The sequence below is a fragment of the Dendrobates tinctorius genome, unplaced genomic scaffold (genome assembly GCF_039654945.1).
Source record: "Dendrobates tinctorius isolate UK_male_01 unplaced genomic scaffold, ASM3965494v1 ptg000138l, whole genome shotgun sequence".
In the NCBI taxonomy this organism is placed as follows: domain Eukaryota; kingdom Metazoa; phylum Chordata; class Amphibia; order Anura; family Dendrobatidae; genus Dendrobates; species Dendrobates tinctorius.
The window spans coordinates 29,080,552-29,101,591 of NW_027361806.1; the positions used below are offsets into that span (position 1 = coordinate 29,080,552).

The 21,040-nt window shown below is 48.5% G+C and overlaps 2 protein-coding genes across 2 annotated transcripts in view; one reads left to right on the forward strand and one right to left on the reverse strand.

Moving 5' to 3' along the window:
- ARMH1 (armadillo like helical domain containing 1) overlaps positions 1-6,062 on the reverse strand; it is a 181,334-nt gene extending 175,272 nt beyond the window's left edge. The window contains exon 1 of the mRNA XM_073544945.1: positions 6,016-6,062. Coding sequence (XP_073401046.1) covers positions 6,016-6,039 — 24 coding nt within the window. The 5' untranslated portion in view covers positions 6,040-6,062. The remainder of the gene's footprint in view (positions 1-6,015) is intronic.
- A 114-nt stretch (positions 6,063-6,176) lies between these two features.
- Positions 6,177-10,957, forward strand: TMEM53 (transmembrane protein 53). Its single transcript, XM_073544946.1, has 3 exons — positions 6,177-6,409; positions 8,338-8,441; positions 9,388-10,957. The coding sequence occupies exons 1-3, from the start codon at positions 6,370-6,372 to the stop codon at positions 10,081-10,083; spliced, it is 840 nt and encodes a 279-aa protein (XP_073401047.1). The 5' UTR covers positions 6,177-6,369; the 3' UTR covers positions 10,084-10,957.
- The last annotated feature ends 10,083 nt before the right edge of the window (positions 10,958-21,040 follow it).

The following is a 21,040-nucleotide window of genomic DNA, read 5'->3' on the forward strand; positions in this document are numbered from 1 at the left end:
TCCTTTTTAGTTAGCTTGGGCCCCATCGTTTGCTCAACCTATCTTTCTATCTGTGTTAGTGTTTTCATCTTGCTTCACCGTCATTACATGTTGGGGGCTGCCTACTGCTTTGGGGTCTGCTCTGGGGCAGTTTAGATTTCCCCTTTCTTTCTTTAGGCCTATTTAGTTCTCCGGCTGTGATCGAGGGGTCTAGGGCACCGTAGGAACCCCCCACGGCTACTGTTTGTTGTGGATAGTACCAGGGGTCTGCAATCCGATAGTTTGTCAGAATTTTTTTTTTTTTTTGTGTATATTTTTTCCTCTGTCTCTGAGGCCGTAGGGGGAATTTTTTTTTTTGTTTCTTGCTCAATGGAGATGAAGCAATTGTCTGATCATGTGGAGCAGCTCACTGCTGAAGTGCGGGGAATTTCCGCCTATCTTGCTCATTCACATGCTGCTGAACCAAAGATCCCTACTCCTGATGTGTTTTTTGGGGATCGGTCTAAATTTTTTGAATTTTAAGAATTGTAAATTATTTTTTGCCTTGAAGCCTAACTCGTCGGGGAGCTCCGCGCAGCAGGTTAAAATTGTCATCTCTTTGCTGCGCGGCGATCCCCAGGATTGGGCGTTTTCTTTGAAGCCTGATGATCCTATTCTTACTAATGTGAACGCATTTTTTCAAGCCTTGGGGTTGTTGTAAGATGAACCTAATGCTATTGATCAGGCTGAAAAGGCCCTGTTGGCATTGAGCCAGGGTCGGGATTCTGCAGAGTTGTACTGTCAAAAATTCCGAAAGTGGGCGGTCCTTACTATCTGGAATGATGGTGCCTTGGCAGCTCTCTTTCAGAAGGGTTTGTCAGAAACCGTAAAAAAAATACTATGGTGGGATTTCCTGTTCCCTCTGGTCTTGACGATTCTACGTCATTAACCATTCAGGTTGATCGGCGTTTGCGTGAACGCAAGACCGCACAAGAGGTGTTGCCACCTGTTGAACAAATGTCTGAACCTATGCAATGTGATAGAGTTTTGTCTAGGTCGCAACGTCAGGAGTTCAGAAGGCGTAATGAGCTGTGTTTCTTCTGTGGAGATGCCTCGCATATTATTTCTGTCTGCCCTAAACGAGAGAAACGTTTTGCACACACACACACATTTGCTGTGGGTGGTGTTCAACCTAAGTTTCTTCTGGCAATTACTCTGATCTGCTCCCTGGCCACATTTTCTGCTAAGGCTTTTGTGGATTCAGGAGCAGCTCTGAACCTGATGGACTTGGATTTTGCTAAACGTTGTGGATTTCCTATGACACCTCTGCGGACGCCTATTCCTTTGAGGGGTATTGATGCTACTCCTTTGGCGAAGAATAAACCTCAGTTTTGGACCCAGGTGGTAATGCGGGTCGCCCCAGACCATCAAGAAAATTGCAGATTTTTGGTGTTGCATAGTTTGCATGATACCATTGTTCTGGGGTTTCCCTGGTTGCAAATCCATAATCCAGTTTTGGATTGGAAATCTGTGTCTGTGGTGAGTTGGGGTTGTCGGTGTGCCCTTAGTGATGCTCCTGTTTTCTCCACCTCTACCCAGTCGCATGATGTTCCTGACTATTTGGCTGATTTTTATGATGTATTTAGTGAGAATGAGTCTGCGTCTTTGCCTCCTCATAGGAGTTATGACTGTGCAATTGAGCTGAGCCCTGGGTATAAATTTCACAAGGGTCGACTTTTCAATTTATCTGTACCCGAGCACAAGGCTATGCGATCCTATATTAAGGAGTCGTTGGAGAAGGGTCATATTAGACCATCCTCTTCACCCTTAGGGGCTGTTTTTTTTTTCGTGGCTAAGAAAGATGGTTCATTAAGGCCTCGTATTGACTATCATTCCCTCAACAAAATTACCGTTAAATATCAGTATCCGTTACCCCTGATTTCTGATCTATTCTCCAGAGTTAAAGGTGCTTGCTGGTTTACCAAGCTTGACCTCGGGGGGGGGGGGGGGGGGTATAATCTTATTCGCATTAAGCATGGGGATGAATGGAAGACGGCGTTTAATACTCCGGAGGGACATTTTGAGTACCTGGTGATGCCTTTGGGGCTCACTAATGCCCCTTCTGTCTTCCAGTGCTTCATGAATGATATATTCCGAGACTTTGTGGATACATTTTTGATCATCTATCTGGATGATATTTTGATCTTTTCCAAGGATTGGGATTCTCATGTGGAACATGTTCGGACTGTGTTCCGGATTTTGAGGGAGAATTCCCTGTATGTCAAGGGATCGAAATGCCTTTTTGGGGTACAGAGGATTTCATTTTTGGGATTTATTTTGTCTCCGTCAACTACTGAAACGGACCCGGCCAAGGTACAGGACATTTATGATTGGGTTCAGCCCACTTCTTTGAAGGCCCTCCAGAAGTTTTTGGGTTTTGCTAATTTTTATTGTAAATTTATAGCTAATTTTTCTGGTATTGCCAAACCATTGACTGATTTGACTAAGAAGGGTGCTGATGTGCTGAATTGGTCTCCGGAGGCTGTTTCTTCCTTTCAGGAGCTGAAGCGGAGGTTCACTTCTGCTCCGGTTTTGCGGCAACCTGATGTCTCACTCCCGTTTCAGGTAGAGGTGGACGCTTCTGAGATTGGTGCAGGAGCTGTTTTGTCCCAAAAAGATCCTGTAACATCTAAAATGAATCCCTGTGCTTTCTTTTCCCGAAAGTTCTCCCCATCCGAACGTAACTATGAGGTGGGGAATCGGGAACTGTTAGCCATGAAATGGGCATTTGAGGAGTGGAGACATTGGTTGGCGGGAGCTAAACATCAAGTCGTGGTCCTTACTGACCACAAGAATTTGATTTACCTGGAGTCGGCCAAACGCTTGAATCCTAGACAGGCTAGGTGGGCCTTGTTTTTCACACGTTTTGATTTTGTGGTCTCTTTTCTTCCGGGCACCAAGAATGTCAAGGCAGACGCCCTCTCTAGGAGTTTCTTTGCTGATTCTCCTGTTGTGACCAAGCCTGCTACCATCTTAGGTGAGGGGGTAGTTCTTTCTGCCATCTCGCCCGATTTGAGACGTGCTCTGGAAGAGTTTCAGGAGGACAAACCTGAGTGTTGTCCCATTGGAAAATTGTATGTTCCTGACCAGTGGAGGAAGAGAGTGATGTCTGAAGTTCATTGCTCCGCATTGGCTGGTCATCCAGGTATTTTTGGTACTAGAGATTTGGTGAGTCGGTCTTTTTGGTGGCCCACCTTGTCTCGTGATGTCAGGAATTTTGTGCAGTCCTGTGGGACTTGCTCTCGGTCTAAACCTTGTTCTCGCTCTAGTGGATTGTTGATGCCTTTGCCGGTGCCCAGGAGGCCATGGACCCATATTTCAATGGATTTTATCTCTGATATGCCTGTCTCTCAGAGAATGACTGTTATTTGGGTGATTTGTGATAGATTCTCTAAGATGGTCCATCTTGTACCACTCCCTAAGTTGCCATCTTCCTCTGAGTTGGTGCCCCTGTTTTTGCAACAGGTGGTTCGCTTGCACGGGATTCCTAAGAACATTGTATCTGACACAGGAGTTCAGTTTGTGTCTAGATTTTGGAGGACGTTCTGTTCCAAGCTGGGAATTCAGTTGTCCTTCTCCTCTGCGTTTCACCCTCAGACCAATGGGCAGACGGAGAGAACAAACCAGACCTTGGAGTCGTATTTGAGATGTTTTATTTCTGCCGATCAGGATGATTGGGTTTCATTTTTGCCCTTGGCCGAATTTGCTTTAAATAATAGAGTTAGTTCTGCCACTTTGATGTCACCTTTTTTTTGTATCTTTGGGTTTCATCCTCGATTCTCTTCGAGGCAGGTGGAGCCTTCTGCCTGCCCAGGTGTTGACACTGTGGTGGAGAGAATGCACCAGATCTGGGACCAAGTGGTGGATAAGTTGTCTCTCTCCCAGGAAAAGGCCCAGCGGTTTTCCAACCGGCATAGGACCATTGGTCCCCAGTTTAAAGTGGGTGATATGGTTTGGTTGTCATCAAAGAATATCGCTATGAAGGTGGCTTCTCCAAAGTTTAAACCTAGATTTATTGGACCTTACAAGATTTTGGAGATTCTTAATCCTGTCTCTTTTCGATTGGCTCTTCCTGTTACATTTAAGATCCATAACGTGTTTCATAAGTCTCTGTTAAAGAGGTTTGTTGAGCCAGTAGTTCCTGTGGTGGCACCTCCAGACCCTGTATTGGTTGAAGGTAATGTGGAATATGAGGTTGAGAAGATACTGGATTCTCGCCTGGCTAGAAGGAGACTCCAGTATTTGGTTAAATGGCAAGGTTATGGCCAGGAGGATAATTCTTGGGTCCCTGCATCTGATATTCATGCCGAAAGATTGGTTCGTGCCTTTCATCGGGCCCATCCTGATCGCCCTGGTGGCGTGGATGAGGGTTCGGTGACCCCTCCTCAAGGGGGAGGTACTGTTGTGAGTTCATTTTCCCCCCTTCACTGTCGATGTCTGATGAACTCCCTCTTCTGGTGAAGGAAGGTAGTGAGGCTGATTACCAAACACCTGATCTGGTAGATGATGACTGGGTAACAGGAAATTCTGACTGGATATAAGGCAGCCGACGCCCTTCTGAGTCGCTGGTGATTTCTCTGCTGGATTCTTGGAGACCAGTCTGATTCCTGCTTCCCAAAGATAAGTTTTTGCTCTGCTATTGAACTTATTAGTTTTGTTTTGTTTACCTTGTTTTTTGGTGTTCAGCCATTCCCGGTCGGGGGTGTGCTGAGTTCCATTTTTGTCTCTGATCAGTTTGTCTCTTTGCTCTGTCTTCAGAATTTACCTGAGTGCTGATATAGTCATTTTGAAGTCCTAGCGACTTCAGGGCCTGTTTTTCCTATCAGACGGTTGGGACATTTTTTGGTGGGGTTTTTTATGGATTGCAGACAGCAGCTTTTCTATCCTGTCCTTTTTAGTTAGCTTGGGCCCCATCATTTGCTCAGTCTATCTTTCTATCTGTGTTAGTGTTTTCATCTTTCTTCACCGTCATTATATGTTGGGGGCTGCCTATTGCTTTGGGGTCTGCTCTGGGGCAGTTTAGATTTCCCTTCTTTCTTTAGGCCTATTTAGTTCTCCGGTTGTGATCGAGGGGTCTAGGGCACCGTAGGAACCCCCCACGGCTACTGTTAGTTGTTGTGGATAGGTTCAGGGGTCTGCAATCCGATAGCTACCAACCTCTCCGGTTTTCTGGACTTAGCTTGTATTTGTTTCTCCCTCCTTCGGCGACTCATTCATAACAGTAACCCGTGTTACACCTGTTGGCGATCAGGCCGAGACTGAGGAAAGTTCCCTCTAGTCTTATAAACGTAATTATAGAAAGCACCAAATTGTCTCGCGACTCGTCACTGCATCCTGCGTACCTGCAAGCACCACACTGACGCTCCCCGCTGCATCTCATCCCGTCCCGTGACGCTCCCCGCTGCATCTCATCCCGTCACGCTCCCCGCTGCATCTCATCCCGTCACGCTCCCCGCTGCATCTCATCCCGTCACGCTCCCCGCTGCATCTCATCCCGTCACGCTCCCCGCTGCATCTCATCCCGTCACGCTCCATCTCATCCCGTCCCGTGACGCTCCCCGCTGCATCTCATCCCGTCCCGTGACGCTCCCCGCTGCATCTCATCCCGTGACGCTCCCCGCTGCATCTCATCCCGTGACGCTCCCCGCTGCATCTCATCCCGTGACGCTCCCCGCTGCATCTCATCCCGTGACGCTCCCCGCTGCATCTCATCCCGTCCCGTGACGCTCCCCGCTGCATCTCATCCCGTCCCGTGACGCTCCCCGCTGCATCTCATCCCGTCCCGTGACGCTCCCCGCTGCATCTCATCCCGTCCCGTGACGCTCCCCGCTGCATCTCATCCCGTCCCGTGACGCTCCCCGCTGCATCTCATCCCGTCCCGTGACGCTCCCCGCTGCATCTCATCCCGTCCCGTGACGCTCCCCGCTGTATCTCATCCCGTCCTGCTGTGACGCTCCCCGCTGTATCTCATCCCGTCCGGTGACGCTCCCCTCTCACCTGCCCGCGCTCTCGAACAAGCATGAAAACCAATCACTGACACGAAGACGTGAACCAATTATATACAGGGACAAGTTACGGCGGCCAATCAGATATGAGCTGAGGGGCGGGGTATCCAGCTATAAACAATCACTTTCGGGTGAACTAGCGGGCAGGTTGCTTAGCGACAATATCTAAGGACTCTTTGGCAGCCAGTGTGCAGGATCACTAAGTGTGGGCGTGGTGAGATCAGGTGATCTCTTACGAAGCTGCTGATTGGCTCAGTGGCTGAGAGAGTTCCGGCGGCGCGGAGGAGTCAGCTCTGTTGGACTCGGGGTCGGGAGGTCGGCGCGGCGCAGCGTGTCCGATACAGACATGGACTATACGATCGTGCTGCCGGAGCCGGCGCTGCAGGGTAAGAGCTCGCCACATGGAGTGTGCCGGCTGCCGAGAGCCTGGCGGGAAAGGGGCTGTTACCATAGCAACCAGGTCCTGCAGAGCGGCTTCAAGGGGAAAATCAGGAAAACGAAAAAAGAGTCCCCCAAACATGGCAGCACAAGGGAGACGTCACGGGGTCAGTGCCAGGCGTGGGGAGACGTCACTGGGGCTGCGTGGTGTCTCCAGTGGCGTCACTGGGGCGGTGTGGCGTCTCCAGTGACGTCACTGGGGCGGTGTGGGGTCTCCAGTGGCGTCACTGGGGCGGCGTGGCGTCTCCAGTGGCGTCACTGGGGCTGCGTGGCGTCTCCAGTGGCGTCACTGGGGCTGCGTGGCGTCTCCAGTGGCGTCACTGGGGCTGCGTGGCGTCTCCAGTGGCGTCACTGGGGCGGCGTGGCGTCTCCAGTGGCGTCACTGGGGCGGCGTGGCGTCTCCAGTGGCGTCACTGGGGCGGCGTGGCGTCTCCAGTGGCGTCACTGGGGCGGCGTGGCGTCTCCAGTGGCGTCACTGGGGCGGCGTGGCGTCTCCAGTGGCGTCACTGGGGCGGCGTGGCGTCTCCAGTGGCGTCACTGGGGCGGCGTGGCGTCTCCAGTGGCGCCACTGGGGCGGCGTGGCGTCTCCAGTGGCGCCACTGGGGCGGCGTGGCGTCACTGGGGAGGCGTGGGGTCTCCAGTGGCGTCACTGGGGCGGCGTGGGGTCTCCAGTGGCGTCACTGGGGCTGCGTGGCGTCACTGGGGCTGCGTGGCGTCACTGGGGCTGCGTGGCGTCACTGGGGCGGCGTGTGGTCTCCAGTGGCGTCACTGGGGCGGCGTGTGGTCTCCAGTGGCGTCACTGGGGCTGCGTGGCGTCACTGGGGCTGCGTGGTGTCTCCAGTGGCGTCACTGGGGCGGCGTGGCGTCACTGGGGCGGCGTGGGGTCTCCAGTGGCGTCACTGGGGCGGCGTGGTGTCTCCAGTGGCATCACCGGGGCTGCGTGGTGTCTCCAGTGGCGTCACCGGGGCGGCGTGGTGTCTCCAGTGGCGTCACTGGGGCTGTGTGGTGTCACTGGGGCGGTGTGGTGTCTCCAGTGGCGTCACTGGGGCGGTGTGGGGTCACTGGGGCGGTGTGGGGTCACTGGGGCGGTGTGGGGTCTCCAGTGGCGTCACTGGGGCGGTGTGGGGTCTCCAGTGGCGTCACTGGGGCGGTGTGGCGTCTCCAGTGGCGTCACTGGGGCTGCGTGGCGTCACTGGGGCTGCGTGGCGTCACTGGGGCTGCGTGGCGTCACTGGGGCTGCGTGGCGTCACTGGGGCTGCGTGGTGTCTCCAGTGGCGTCACCGGGGCTGCGTGGTGTCACTGGGGCGGTGTGGTGTCTCCAGTGGCGTCACTGGGGCGGTGTGGGGTCACTGGGGCGGTGTGGGGTCTCCAGTGGCGTCACTGGGGCTGCGTGGCGTCACTGGGGCTGCGTGGCGTCACTGGGGCTGCGTGGCGTCACTGGGGCTGCGTGGTGTCTCCAGTGGCGTCACCGGGGCTGCGTGGTGTCACTGGGGCGGTGTGGTGTCTCCAGTGGCGTCACTGGGGCGGTGTGGCGTCACTGGGGCGGTGTGGGGTCTCCAGTGGCGTCACTGGGGCGGCGTGGCGTCACTGGGGCCGTGTGGCGTCACTGGGGCCGTGTGGCGTCACTGGGGCCGTGTGGCGTCTCCAGTGGCGTCACTGGGGCTGTGTGGTGTCTCCAGTGGTGTCCGTTTGTTCCTCGTGATGTCAGAAAGCCCAGCTACTGTTGAGCACACACAGACAGTCCACGAGTGGATTAGATGCCGGTGATGGGAAATCTCTGCATTCTCCATCGTATCTGGTAAATCGGACTGAGAACCAAAGTCTGCGATTCGAAATTAGACCTAGCGGGATTGAACACTGCCCTTTTTTCCTGCAGGTTGTCAGTGGGACCAGCAGAGGGAGCCAGTTGTGATTCTGCTCGGATGGGGAGGATGTAAGGACAAGAACCTAGCGAAGTACAGCTCCATCTATCACCAGGAAGTGAGTGACTCCTCTACCCCTGCGGGCGCGTGATTCTCACCTGAAATTAGGACAGAGATGAGAAAGAAACTAGAGGAAAGATATGTCTGCTCTCTTATCTGAGAAGCCGGAGGAATAGGACGACCATACGCAAAGCATACACAGAATAGTGAGCGCAGCTCTGGGGTATAATACAGGATGTAACTCAGGATCAGCAATGTAATGTATGTACACAGTGACTGCACCAGCAGAATAGTGAGTGCAGCTCTGGAGTATAATACAGGGTGTAACTCAGGATCAGCAATGTAATGTATGTACACAGTGACTGCACCAGCAGAATAGTGAGTGCAGCTCTGGGGTATAATACAGGGTGTAACTCAGGATCAGCAATGTAATGTATGTACACAGTGACTGCACCAGCAGAATAGTGAGTGCAGCTCTGGGGTATAATACAGGTTGTAACTCAGGATCAGTAATGTAATGTATGTACACAGTGACTGCACCAGCAGAATAGTGAGTGCAGCTCTGGAATATAATACAGGATGTAACTCAGGATCAGCAATGTAATGTATGTACACAGTGACTGCACCAGCAGAATAGTGAGTGCAGCTCTGGAGTATAATACAGGAGGTAGCTCAGGATCAGTAATGTAATGTATGTACACAGTGACTGCACCAGCAGAATAGTGAGTGCAGCTCTGGAGTACTGATGACTGTCTACATCTTTTATCTTTTATTAGCAGTCAGCAGAATTTTCAGTGCAGCTCTGGATTACCTTTAGTTAATACGAATGTTGTAAGCCCATCAGCTGTGAGAGTCGTTAATGACTGGTCTTCTTCGGTCTCGTTTTATACATAACGTTGCTCAGACTGACGACACGCAGAGATCTTCTATCCTATAACTGGTTAATGTAATGTTTTTTGCTGATGATTTTTAATCCTGATCTTGTGCTTTCCTTGTTCTTACAGGGCTGTGTTGTGATCAGATACACGGCCGCCTGGCACACCGTCTTTTTTGCGGAGTCCTTCGGCCTCAGCTCTCTTCGGGATCAGGCGAGGAAGCTCCTGGAGCTCCTGTATGACTATGAGATCGATAAGAATCCCATTATGTTCCACGTGTTCAGCAATGGTGGCTTCATGTTGTACCGCTACATGGTGGAGCTGCTGCACTCCCACCGCCAGCTTGGCAGACTCCATGTGGTTGGCACCATATTTGACAGCGCTCCTGGAAACCGCAATGTCCTTGGATCCGTGCGAGCACTGAGCACAGTCCTTAGACCCCGCACCAGCCCCCCGCTGCGCTACCTGGCGCTGCTGTTATTTGCTATCTTGGTGTTTATTTTGAGGGTCCTGCTGTATCCCGCCACACGATTCCTGCATGAAAATCATTACGACGCCATGAAGAGCGACCCGTCCCTCTGGCCGCATCTCTACCTCTACTCCCCCAGTGACACCATAATCGCCCACCGCGACATTGAGAACATGGTGGCTAGCAGGCGACGCCGGCAGCTGCCCACGCAGTCTGTGGACTTTGAGAATTCAGATCACGTGTGCCATTATCGCAAATATCCGGAGCGGTATGCCGCTATCTGCAGCTCCTTCCTCAGAGACTGCGTCATCAAAGCGTCCCGCTCCGCGTTCAGCAGCAAGATCCCCTCATTTTAGATGACGTAGAGACCGCCCTTGTATCTTGGTGTAAGGGCTGCTGTGATTTTATAAGTGCCTTCTAAAGCCAGCTAAAACCTGGCGGTTACAGTTTTATTGATTTTTTTTTTTTTTTTTTTTTTTTTTTTCTTTTTCTTTCTGTTTGTGTTTTGTTTATTTCTTTTTAGTTGTTATCCTAAAGGTTATTCTCACATCTGTCCAAAATCTTTGCAGAGCTTCTATGTGCTGCAGAGCTTCTTTATATGCTGCAGCGCTTCATCTGCTCTACATAGACCCGTTCACCAGCTCTGATTGTCTGCCAGCAGCCGCCACTAGGGGGAGCTCCCTGCATACACTGTCCACATGGAACTGAATAATGTATTCAGTGAGCTCCCTCTAGTGGTGGCTGCAGATAATCATATTTTTTTGCCTGTAATTGTGTATGTAGAGGATTTGGATCTGTGTATCAATGAAACAAAGCTCAAACCACTGTAAAAATAAAGTAATGAGTCTTTGTATCTCTGGACATTAACCTACAAAGACTGAAGTCTGTAAAGACTGAAGGTTATCACCCAGGCATTAGATAAGGGATGACTTACTGACCCCTGGAAGTCCATACATTGGCACCTTCCACCAATTCTCCAAGGAGCCGAGGAGAAGCATGCTTGCCCTTCACGCCATGCATAGTTTATGGCACGTCCAGTCCTGGCAGTCCCATAGACAGTGTCTGGTGTGCACATCCTCCTTATTCAAGCTGGTCTCTCTGGGGATCATTGGAGGGGGTTTGGTTTGTTGGACCCCCAGCGATCAGTCCGGCATCTCCTATTCTATGCTAAAGGTTAACAGTGGGAAAACTACTTTGGAAAGTATCAAATTAAAGATAAAAAAACTAAAATGTGTTTAATTTATTAATATTAACAGAGAGACCAATTCCCTGTTCGCGGCAGCGGCTTCCTGTACGGACATGGCTGATACCAGAAACTGACATCACATCTTGATGGATCATTCCCCAACACCAGGGTCCAGTACAAGCTTGTGTCTGTGGAGGTCCCACAGCAGGTCCCTTCAGTCCTGAATCTTTTCTATGTTCCTGATCCCTTGAAGTGTTTCACTATTGATTGATTTTATCGGCCGTGGACCTAGTAAAGCTGCGCCGATGTCACATCCTCCTGCAGACCTAGTAAAGCTGCGCCGATGTCACATCCTCCTGCAGACCTAGTAAAGCTGCGCCGATATCACATCCTCCTGCAGACCTAGTAAAGCTGCGCCGATGTCACATCCTCCTGCAGACCTAGTAAAGCTGCGCCGATGTCACATCCTCCTGCAGACCTAGTAAAGCTGCGCAGCAGAGTCATCCTCCTGCAGACCTAGTAAAGCTGCGCAGCAGAGTCATCCTCCTGCAGACCTAGTAAAGCTGCGCAGCAGAGTCATCCTCCTGCAGACCTAGTAAAGCTGCGCCGATGTCACATCCTCCTGCAGACCTAGTAAAGCTGCGCCGATGTCACATCCTCCTGCAGACCTAGTAAAGCTGCGCCGATGTCACATCCTCCTGCAGACCTAGTAAAGCTGCGCAGCAGAGTCTCATCCTCCTGCAGACCTAGTAAAGTTGCACAGCTGAGTCTCATCCTCCTGCAGACCTAGTAAAGCTGCGCAGCAGAGTCTCATCCTCCTGCAGACCTAGTAAAGTTGCACAGCTGAGTCTCATCCTCCTGCAGACCTAGTAAAGTTGCACAGCTGAGTCTCATCCTCCTGCAGACCTAGTAAAGCTGCGCAGCAGAGTCTCATCCTCCTGCAGACCTAGTAAAGTTGCACAGCTGAGTCTCATCCTCCCACAGTGAATGTGCTGCATCCTGCGCCTGGGCTCTGCTACATCCGGATCATCCTATTTAATGTTGCCCTCTGCTGTTACTTCTAGGTATAGCAGCAGTTTGTAAATAATTATTCTACATCAACTAAGAAACGTGTTCCTCAGACCATGTGGGGGCATCACAGCCATGGTGCAGACCTCAATCACAGGACATTACAGCTTCCACCCTCCTTATATATGAACTGCTTCCATATTTATGGTCACAACTATTTCTTCCCTTCCCATACTGATCGTTCTGCTGTGTCACTTGTCTTATCTTTTGCATTATTCCTGAGTCCTGCTGTGCATAAATATGTGACTCTTCAGACTTTCTGTTATTCTCAGACTGATGGATCCCTGGAGGTTTGGATTTCTTTTTCACTTAAAAATGATATTTTAGACCGGCGGTCTCGGGGTTTCAACCTCTGACTCAGGCGCTCATGCTTTTCTGGGACAGACATCTGGAGACATTAAACTTATCCCACAGACCGGGGAGTATGAGCTCACTTTTTAATAATTTAGACTTTTGCCCCTGCGTTGAAAAGATCTACCTTCTTATGTTGGGACTCCGCAGACGGAGCTACACTGGGACAGGTGGCTAGGAAATTATCTGGAACGGCGTCTTTTGGGGCTTTGCAGGAGTCATGCCCGGAGAGGAGATTATCCTGGCTGGAATATACTCAATTGACCACATTTCTAAAAAAGAAATTCCCGGGAAACGCTCTATTATCCAAACCTACACACTTTGAGACCCTAATTTCATTAAAAGCCGTGCCGCAACATGCCATCGCATTGATCTACAACCTCTTGTGTACAGCCCAGTATAAAGGTGCCCCAACGTATTTGGAGGCCTGGCAAAGAGAGCTCCAGATTACGTTGTCGGAACAAGATCATCTCAAAATCTTTACACTCTCTCATAAAATGTCCATTTCTTGTAGTGCACAGGAGAAAAATTTTAAAATTCTTACACGCTGGTACAGATGCCCTGACGTACTGCATAAGATCTTCCCCACAGTACCAGATACCTGCTGGAGATGCGGAGTCGAAATTGGTACTATGAAACATATATGGTGCGATTGCTCCTTGATAAGGTCATTCTGGGATTCCATTTTTGAAGTGTACTTTCAACTGTCGGGTATTCGAGTAATCCCCACTCCTCAAATAGCCTTACTGTCCCTAATTCCTGGATCTCTCTCTGTGACCAAAAGAGGTATCTTGCGTTTTTTTCTCATCGCTGCTCGTATGATTATTCCAAGACATTGGAAGACAACTACCACCCCCTCTATGAGGGAATTTTTGGAGGAGATAAATAGATTGGAGCGTATGGAATCCCTGATGGCAGATGACAGTGACAAATGGGATGCACATGCTAGCACGTGGACTTCCTGGCTCATTTTCCGAGAGACTCCGGAATATTCGTCTTGGCACAGATAAGGGACTATACTGTGGTCGTTTATCCCCCAGGTGCCTTTAACTGATATTTGTAATCTTTATGAAGATTCGGATATTTGTGCGTATGAGCTCTCTGGACGCCCGACTTACTCCTATCTATCTATCTATTCCCCCCCCCCCTCATACCCTCTTCTCTTTCCTATACCTATCTCTTTCTTCCCTCTTCTCTCTTTCTGATCTTCACTCAGTCTTTATAGTTAAAATAGTTTCTATAATACTATTTTGAGAAGTCTAACCATGACACGGTATAATCTGAATTGATTTGCTTTCTCTGTTTTTTCTGTTTTCTTTTCTTATTTTACCATTCCTACCTTGGTAAAAGTATTCACAATACAGTGCTATTTGCCTGATCCACATGTTTGAATTAACTTTAACCGATGTACATTTACATTTTATATGTGATATGAGCGATACTTTGTTCACTTTGCCTTAAACTTAATAAAATTATTTACTAAAAATGATATTTTGTGTTTACTTCTGCTATCTGTCTCTAATATTTACATTTGTTTGGTGATCAAAACACTTAGGTGTGAGAAACACAGGCAATCAGGAAGGGCCCAGACGCTAGGTGTATATACCATACGCTCACTGTGAGTTCCCCAATAATCGGCCTGGCGGTGGAAGCAGCTGCGATCTCGTCTATCATTCGTCAGACAATTGTGTAATTGTTCTGACGTTTGGAGTTGTGTCCCCTGACAAACTGGCGATAGCGGTGGGATCTGCGCGACCCCTTGGGGTCATCCTTGACACTTAGAATTTCTTGGTAGGGGAAATCGAGTTTCTCGCCAGCGATCTCGCTGTGTGTGGCTCGCATCAGCGACCGCCCCCCCCGCCGGTTATCGCTGATCGTGCAGGAGTGTCCTGGGACTTTTTGATCGTTGGCCTCCCGCTGGCCAGCACGCATCACAGGGGGAGACCAACGATCAGCGAGCTCCCAGCGCTGTAATCAGCCGCTGGGAGCTGGTATCCAAGGTAAATAGCGGGTAACGTAGCGCGCGCGTCCCTTAGTTACCCACTATTTACCCTGGTTACCAGCATCCTCGCTGGTCCGGATCACTGGTGAGTCTGCCTGAGTGAGAGCTCACCAGCGATCATGTAGCGACGCACCAGCGATCCTGACCCGGTCGTATCGTTGTCGGGATCGCTGGTGCATCATTTAGTGTAACGGGACCCTAACTTGGAATTGTACAGAGGACATAGGGAAGTAGGTAAATTACATATAGCCAGGGGGTTAACCTTTCAAGTTCCCATTGAAGCCAAGGCTCCCTGGTGTGAACAAGCAAGGCAGAATACCCATTGTGCTCTCTCCATGATGAGCTGCTATGATGATAGAACTTTCCCCCCAGACTTTGTGTCTCTGACGTAAAGTTATGAATATCTGGGTTTCTATAGATCCGATACTGACGTACATTTTCAACTTCAGGACTGCTGGGAACATCCCACAACCTGGCCCACGTGAGGTCAGCAAAGGGGGTGTGTGAGTGTAATTTACTGTAGGTATTGCTAAAAGGTCACGGCAAATTATGATCTATGTGGGTGTATAGAGATACATATCCGCGCATGCACGATCCTGTCACTAAACGTTTTCAATCAAAGTACTCTCCTTCGCTAAGCTGAATCATCTCTGTGATCAGTATAATAAATTCTTTGTTAATCCTGTGTATTTTATGTACTCTATATGCTGTATGTTTTGTCCCATTAGTAAAATCTTTTGTATATTTTTTGGTAAAGACTGTGTTGTGAACTCATTTTCTGGTCTGCCTCTGGTTTCTGGTGAGGGAACTGTTTGTGCTGACAAAGGAGTCGTGAGTTCTCTTTCCGGGCTCCCTCTGGTGGTGGCAGGAGGTAATGAAGCTGATCTAATTAACAGAGACCTGCCATCTGATAATGAGGACGACGAATGGACATCTGGAGTCTCAGACTGGATTTAAGACAGCAGAATCCCGATTCCCATGCTGGTGATTTTTTCCTGCCTCCTGAGGTCTTGGTTTCCAGCTCAGTTCCTGTCTTCTCAAGCTAAGTTTTCTCTGCTAATGTTCACATTTGATTTGGTTTGGTCAATTCAGTTTTTGTGTGGTCAGCCAGCTCCGGCTGGGGCTGTGCTGAATTTCCACTCTTATGTTACTGTATGTGCCAGTTTGCTTTTTGTCCCTTATTAGATTGGCCTCTTTTTGCTCTGTTCTCAGAATATGCCAGAGTGCTGATATAGTGGGAGAAGTCTAGTGACTTCAGGGGTTTTTTTGCTATCAGAAGTGTTGGACATTTTTTGCAGGGTTTTTTGGCGTGATTGCAGACAGTATCTTTCCTTTCTAGTTAGTGTGGGCCCCATCGTTTCCTCAGCCTATTTTCCTACCTGTGTTTGTACTTTCATCTTGTTTCACCGTCAATACATGTGTGGGGGCTGTCTATTCCTTAGGGGTCTGCTCTGGGGCAGTTTACATTTCCCCTTTTCTTGCTTTAGGCTTATTTAGTCCTCCCGCTGTGACGAGGCATCTAGAATCATCGTAGGTACGCTCCACGGCTGCTGTTAGTTGTGTGGTTAGGATCAGGGGTCTGCAATCCGCGTAGTTACCAACCTCTCTGGTTTTCTGTGACTTAGCTTGGTTTTTGTTTTCCTCCTCGGTGACCCAATCACAACAGACTGTCTATCATTCTGGATTAAAAAATCAAATTTAATAGTTCTGTTCCTTTTGTTCTGTAAACCGCACCCCAAAGCCATATGCTACCTTTAGGCGTCCAGTCAACCTGTACAAACGGCTGGTGCTGGAAGTGAGTAGTTCTTGGGATGTCATGGCGTTAGCAGTGACTGTACCTGGAGTGTGTATATATACAGTCCTACAGTCCTAGGGGGCTTCAGAGTGTTACACTTTTTTGTAATTGTAAGATATGCAATAATGTTGATTTGATGTGAATTTAGTTTTCTAGCAAAATTTATCGGTGTTGGTGAATTTGAAAAGATTCACTAATAATTACAGATTAAGAAGTTATACTGTGCAGCTCACATATAATAAGCAGAGAATTATCATTAGTGCTTATTATTCAGAGCGGGTCTCGGGACGGCGGCTCCGACTGGTAATGAGTCTCACATTCGGTTTTATCCACTTTATAAGCCATGGAACGGGGAGTAAAAAAAAAACAATCTTAATGAAAACTCATAGAACAATCGGGGGTTGTCGTGTCTCGCTGTTTGCAGTGCGATGTGCGTCACCTTAATTAAGTGTTGTGCCTGCTGGGAGCGGCGCATTTCCATAACAAACTCTGGAGTGTTAATGCACCGCACCTCATTCATTACCGGTAATTAGATATAGATTCCCCAACAACATCGTCCTTTTTGATAAATTACCCCCCAGGCACTCGCTGTCACGCGATTAGCATGTTTCCAATGTATCCGATAAATCATTTGCCGGCGTCTCGCGGATCTGGTGGCGGCGGGGAGGGTGTATTTTATATCAAATATTAAGAGTCCATTTCTGTGATTCATACTTTTTCTATGGTCTCATCTCTGGACGATCAGACGATTATTTACAATCATTTCTGCAGATTAAATCAGATTTGAATTTAATGTTTGTTTTGCTGAGTGGCGGCGATGAGACTTCACAGCTACTATGCTGATCCTCGGGGAAGGAGCACACTGAAGCCGCTGCCTTGTCCAGCCCCCAATGTGGAACAGCAACGCTTGTATCAGCACGGCCAATGACAGCGATCGTGATCAGGTACACTCCGTCAAATCTAGTCAAATGCATCACCTGAACCCCAAAAACAATGTGATCCGAACCTGACCCACAGCTATACACAATGTTTCCCAGTATAGGACCTAGATCCATGTATTTTGGAATTGCTGCAATACTGAAAGGATAATAATACTGACACTCGGGGTACGAGATACAATCCTAGAATATCAGAGTTGGAAGAGACCCCCAGGGTCATCGGGACCTCCGGAGTTCATCGTGTCCAACCCCCCTGCTCAATGCAGGATTCACTAAGCCATCTCAGACAGACATCTGTCTGTGTGAAGACTTCCATTGAAGGAGAACTCACCAGCACTCGTGGAAGACTGTTCCACTCATTGCTCACCCTCAGTGATCTTTATCCTTTCACTTTTATTCCATTGCTTCTCGTGTTTCCATGTGCAAATGAGAATAAGGATGATTATTATCCCTCTACACTGTGACAGCCCTTCAGATATTTGTAGACCGCTATTAAGTCTCCTCTCAGTCTTCTCTTTTGCAGCTAAACATTCCCAGATCCTTTAACCGTTCCTCGTAGAACATACTTTGCAGTCCGCTCACCATCCCGGTCGCTCTTCTCTGGACTTGCTTCAGTTTTTCAATATCTTTTTTTATAATATGGTGCCCAGAACTGGACACAGTATCCAGGTGAGGCCTGACCGAGGAGGAGTTGAGGGATAATGACTTCACGTGATCTGGACTCTATGCTTCTCTTAATACACACGTGGTCAAAATTGTTGGCGCCCTCCGTTTAATGACAGAGAAACCCGCAATGGTCACAGAAATAACTTGAATCTGACAAAAGTAATAATAAATCAAAAATCTATGGAAATGAGAGTCAGACATCGCTTTTCAGCCATGATTCCACAGAAGTTATTAAAAATAACACTCATGAATTCGGCCTGGACAGAAATGATGGTCTCTTATCTTAATATTTTGTTGCACAACCTTTTGGGGCAATCGCTGCAATCAAATGATTCCTGTACCTGTCAGTGAGACTTCTGCTCCTCTCACAGGTATTTTGGCCAATCCTCAAGAGCAAACTGCTCCATTGTCTCGTGTGTGAAGGTCGCCTTTTCCAGACGGCATGTTTCAGCTCTTTCCAAAGATGCTCCATAGGATTTAGGTCAGGGCTCATAGAAGGCCACTTCAGAATTGTCCAATGTTTTCCCCTTAGCCATTCTTGGGTGTTTTTAGCTGTGTGTTTTGGGTCATTATCCTGTTGCACGACCCATGACCTGCGACTGAGACCAAGCTTTCTGACACTGGGCAGCACATTTCTTTCTCGAATGCCTTGATAGTCTTGAGATTTCATTGTACCCTGCACAGATTCTAGACACCCTGTGCCAGATGCAGCAAAGCAGCCCCAGAACATAACAGAGCCTCCTCCATGCTTCACAGCAGGGGCAGTGTTCTTTTCTTGATATGCTTCATTTTTCCGTCTGTGAACATAGAGCTGATGTGCCTTGCCAAAAGGTTCCATTTGTGTCTCTTCTGACCATAGACATTCTCCCTGAAGCTTTGTGGCTTGTCAACATGTAGTCTGGCAAATTCCAGTCTGGCTTTTTTATGATTTTTTTTTTCAACAATGGTGTCCTCCTTGATCGTCTCCCATGAAGTCCACTTTGGTTCATACGACGACGGATGGTGCGATCTGACACTGATGTTCCTTGAGCTTGAAGTTCACCTTTAATCTATTTAGAAGTTTTTCTGGGCTCTTTTGTTACCATTCGTATTATCCGTCTCTTTGATTTGTCATCAGTTTTCCTCCTGCGGACACGTCCAGGGAGGTTGGCTAGAGTCCTTTCGAGCTTAAATTTCTGAATAATATGTGCACCTGTAGTCACAGGAACATCGAGCTGCTTGGAGATGGTCTTATAACTTTTACCTGTAACATGGTTGTCAGTAATTTTCTTTCTAATCTTCTGAGATAACTCTTCCCTTCGCTTCCTCTGGTCCATGCTGAGTGTGATACACACCGTGTCACCACACAGCACAGTGAGGATCTGTAGCCTCTATACAGGCCACTCACTGACTCCAGGATTGTAGACACCTGTGATGCTAATTAGTGGACACACCGCGATGTAACATGTCCCTTTTGTCACATTATTTTCAGGGGTGCCATCATTTCTGTCCAGTCCTAGTTCATGATATTTATTTTTAAAAGATTCTGTGGAAGCATGGTTAAAAAGCAATGTCTGACTTTCATTTGTTCATTTTCATAGATTTTTGATTTATTATTACTTTTGTCAGATTCAAGTTATTCCTGTGACCATTGTGGGTTTTTCTGATATTAAACGAGGGGTACCAACAATTTTGACCTTGTGTGTACATCCTAGAACTGTGTTTGCCTTTTTTACTGCTGCATCATACTGGTGACTCATGTGCATTCTGTGATCTATTAGTATATCCAAATCTTTTTCACACGTGCTGTTGCTATTCCTCCCATTATATACACTGCCATTATGTACACTGCTCAAAAAGTAAAGGGAACACTTAAACAACAGAATATAACTCCAAGTAAATCAAACTTCTGTGAAATCAAACTGTCCACTTAGGAATCAACACTGATTGACCATCAATTTCACATGCTGTTGTGCAAATGGAATAGACAACAGATGGAAATTATTGGCAACTAGCTGAAGAGCCCGGCGCTGCCCGGGCATAGTAACTAACTGTGGTTAGTTATAACAAATTATAATTATCCTCCATCCCATAGTCCAGTGCCCATATACCCATCACACATCCTCCATCCCATAGTCCCGTGCCCATATACCCATCATACATATCCTCCATCCCATAGTCCCGTGCCCATATACCCATCATACATATCTGCCATCCTATAGTCCCATGCCCATATACCCATCACACATCCTCCATCCCATAGTCCCGTGCCCATATACCCATCACACATCCTCCCTCCCATAGTCCCGTGCCCATATACCCATCATACATATCTGCCATCCCATAGTCCCGTGCCCATATGCCCATCACACATCCTCCATCCCATAGTCCCGTGCCCATATACCCATCATACATATCCTCCATCCCATAGTCCCGTGCCCATATACCCATCATACATATCCTCCATCCCATAGTCCAGTGCCCATATACCCATCACACATCCTCCATCCCATAGTCAACCATTATGACATCATAGTGAGCGGCGGGGCTTGCAACCTATGATGACATCAGCGTCACCTTGGCAACCATTATACCATTATGACATCATAATGAGGGGCGGGGCTTGATACGCACACACTGTTTCCCCAGTATGTAGATAGGGGCAAAATTATTTGGCGAATTGGAGCGCGCGAGGTTAAAATTTCACCTCACAACATAGCTTAGGACGCTCTTGAGGTCCAGACGTGTGACTGTGCTAAACTTTGTGGCTGTAGCTGCGACGGTGCGGATGCCTATCCCGGACACACACACACACACACTTTGAGCTTTATATATTGATTACCTCAATAAAGGTGAGGTTCTGGAGGTGGGGACCATAGACCACATCTCAGTACCAATGCTTTCTGACTGATGTTTTGGTCACTTTTGAATGTTGGTTGTGCTTTCACACTCGTGGTAACAAGAGACAGACTCTACAACCCACACAAGTGGCTCAGGTAGTGTAGCTCATCCAGGATGGAACATCAATGCGAGCTGTGACAAGAAGGTTTGCTGTGTCTGTCAGCGTAGTGTCCAGAGACTGGAGGCGCTACCAGGAGATAGGCCAGTACACTATGAGACGTGGAGGCGGCAGTAGGAGGGCAACAACCCAGCAGCAGTACAGCTACCTCCGCCTTTGTGGAAGGAGGAACAGGAGGAGCACTGCCAGAGCCCTGTAAAATGACCTCCAGCAGGACACAAATGTGCATGTGTCTGCACAAATGGTTAGAAATCTACTCCATGAGGATGGTCTGAGTGCCCGATGTCCAGAGATGGGGGTTGTGCTCAC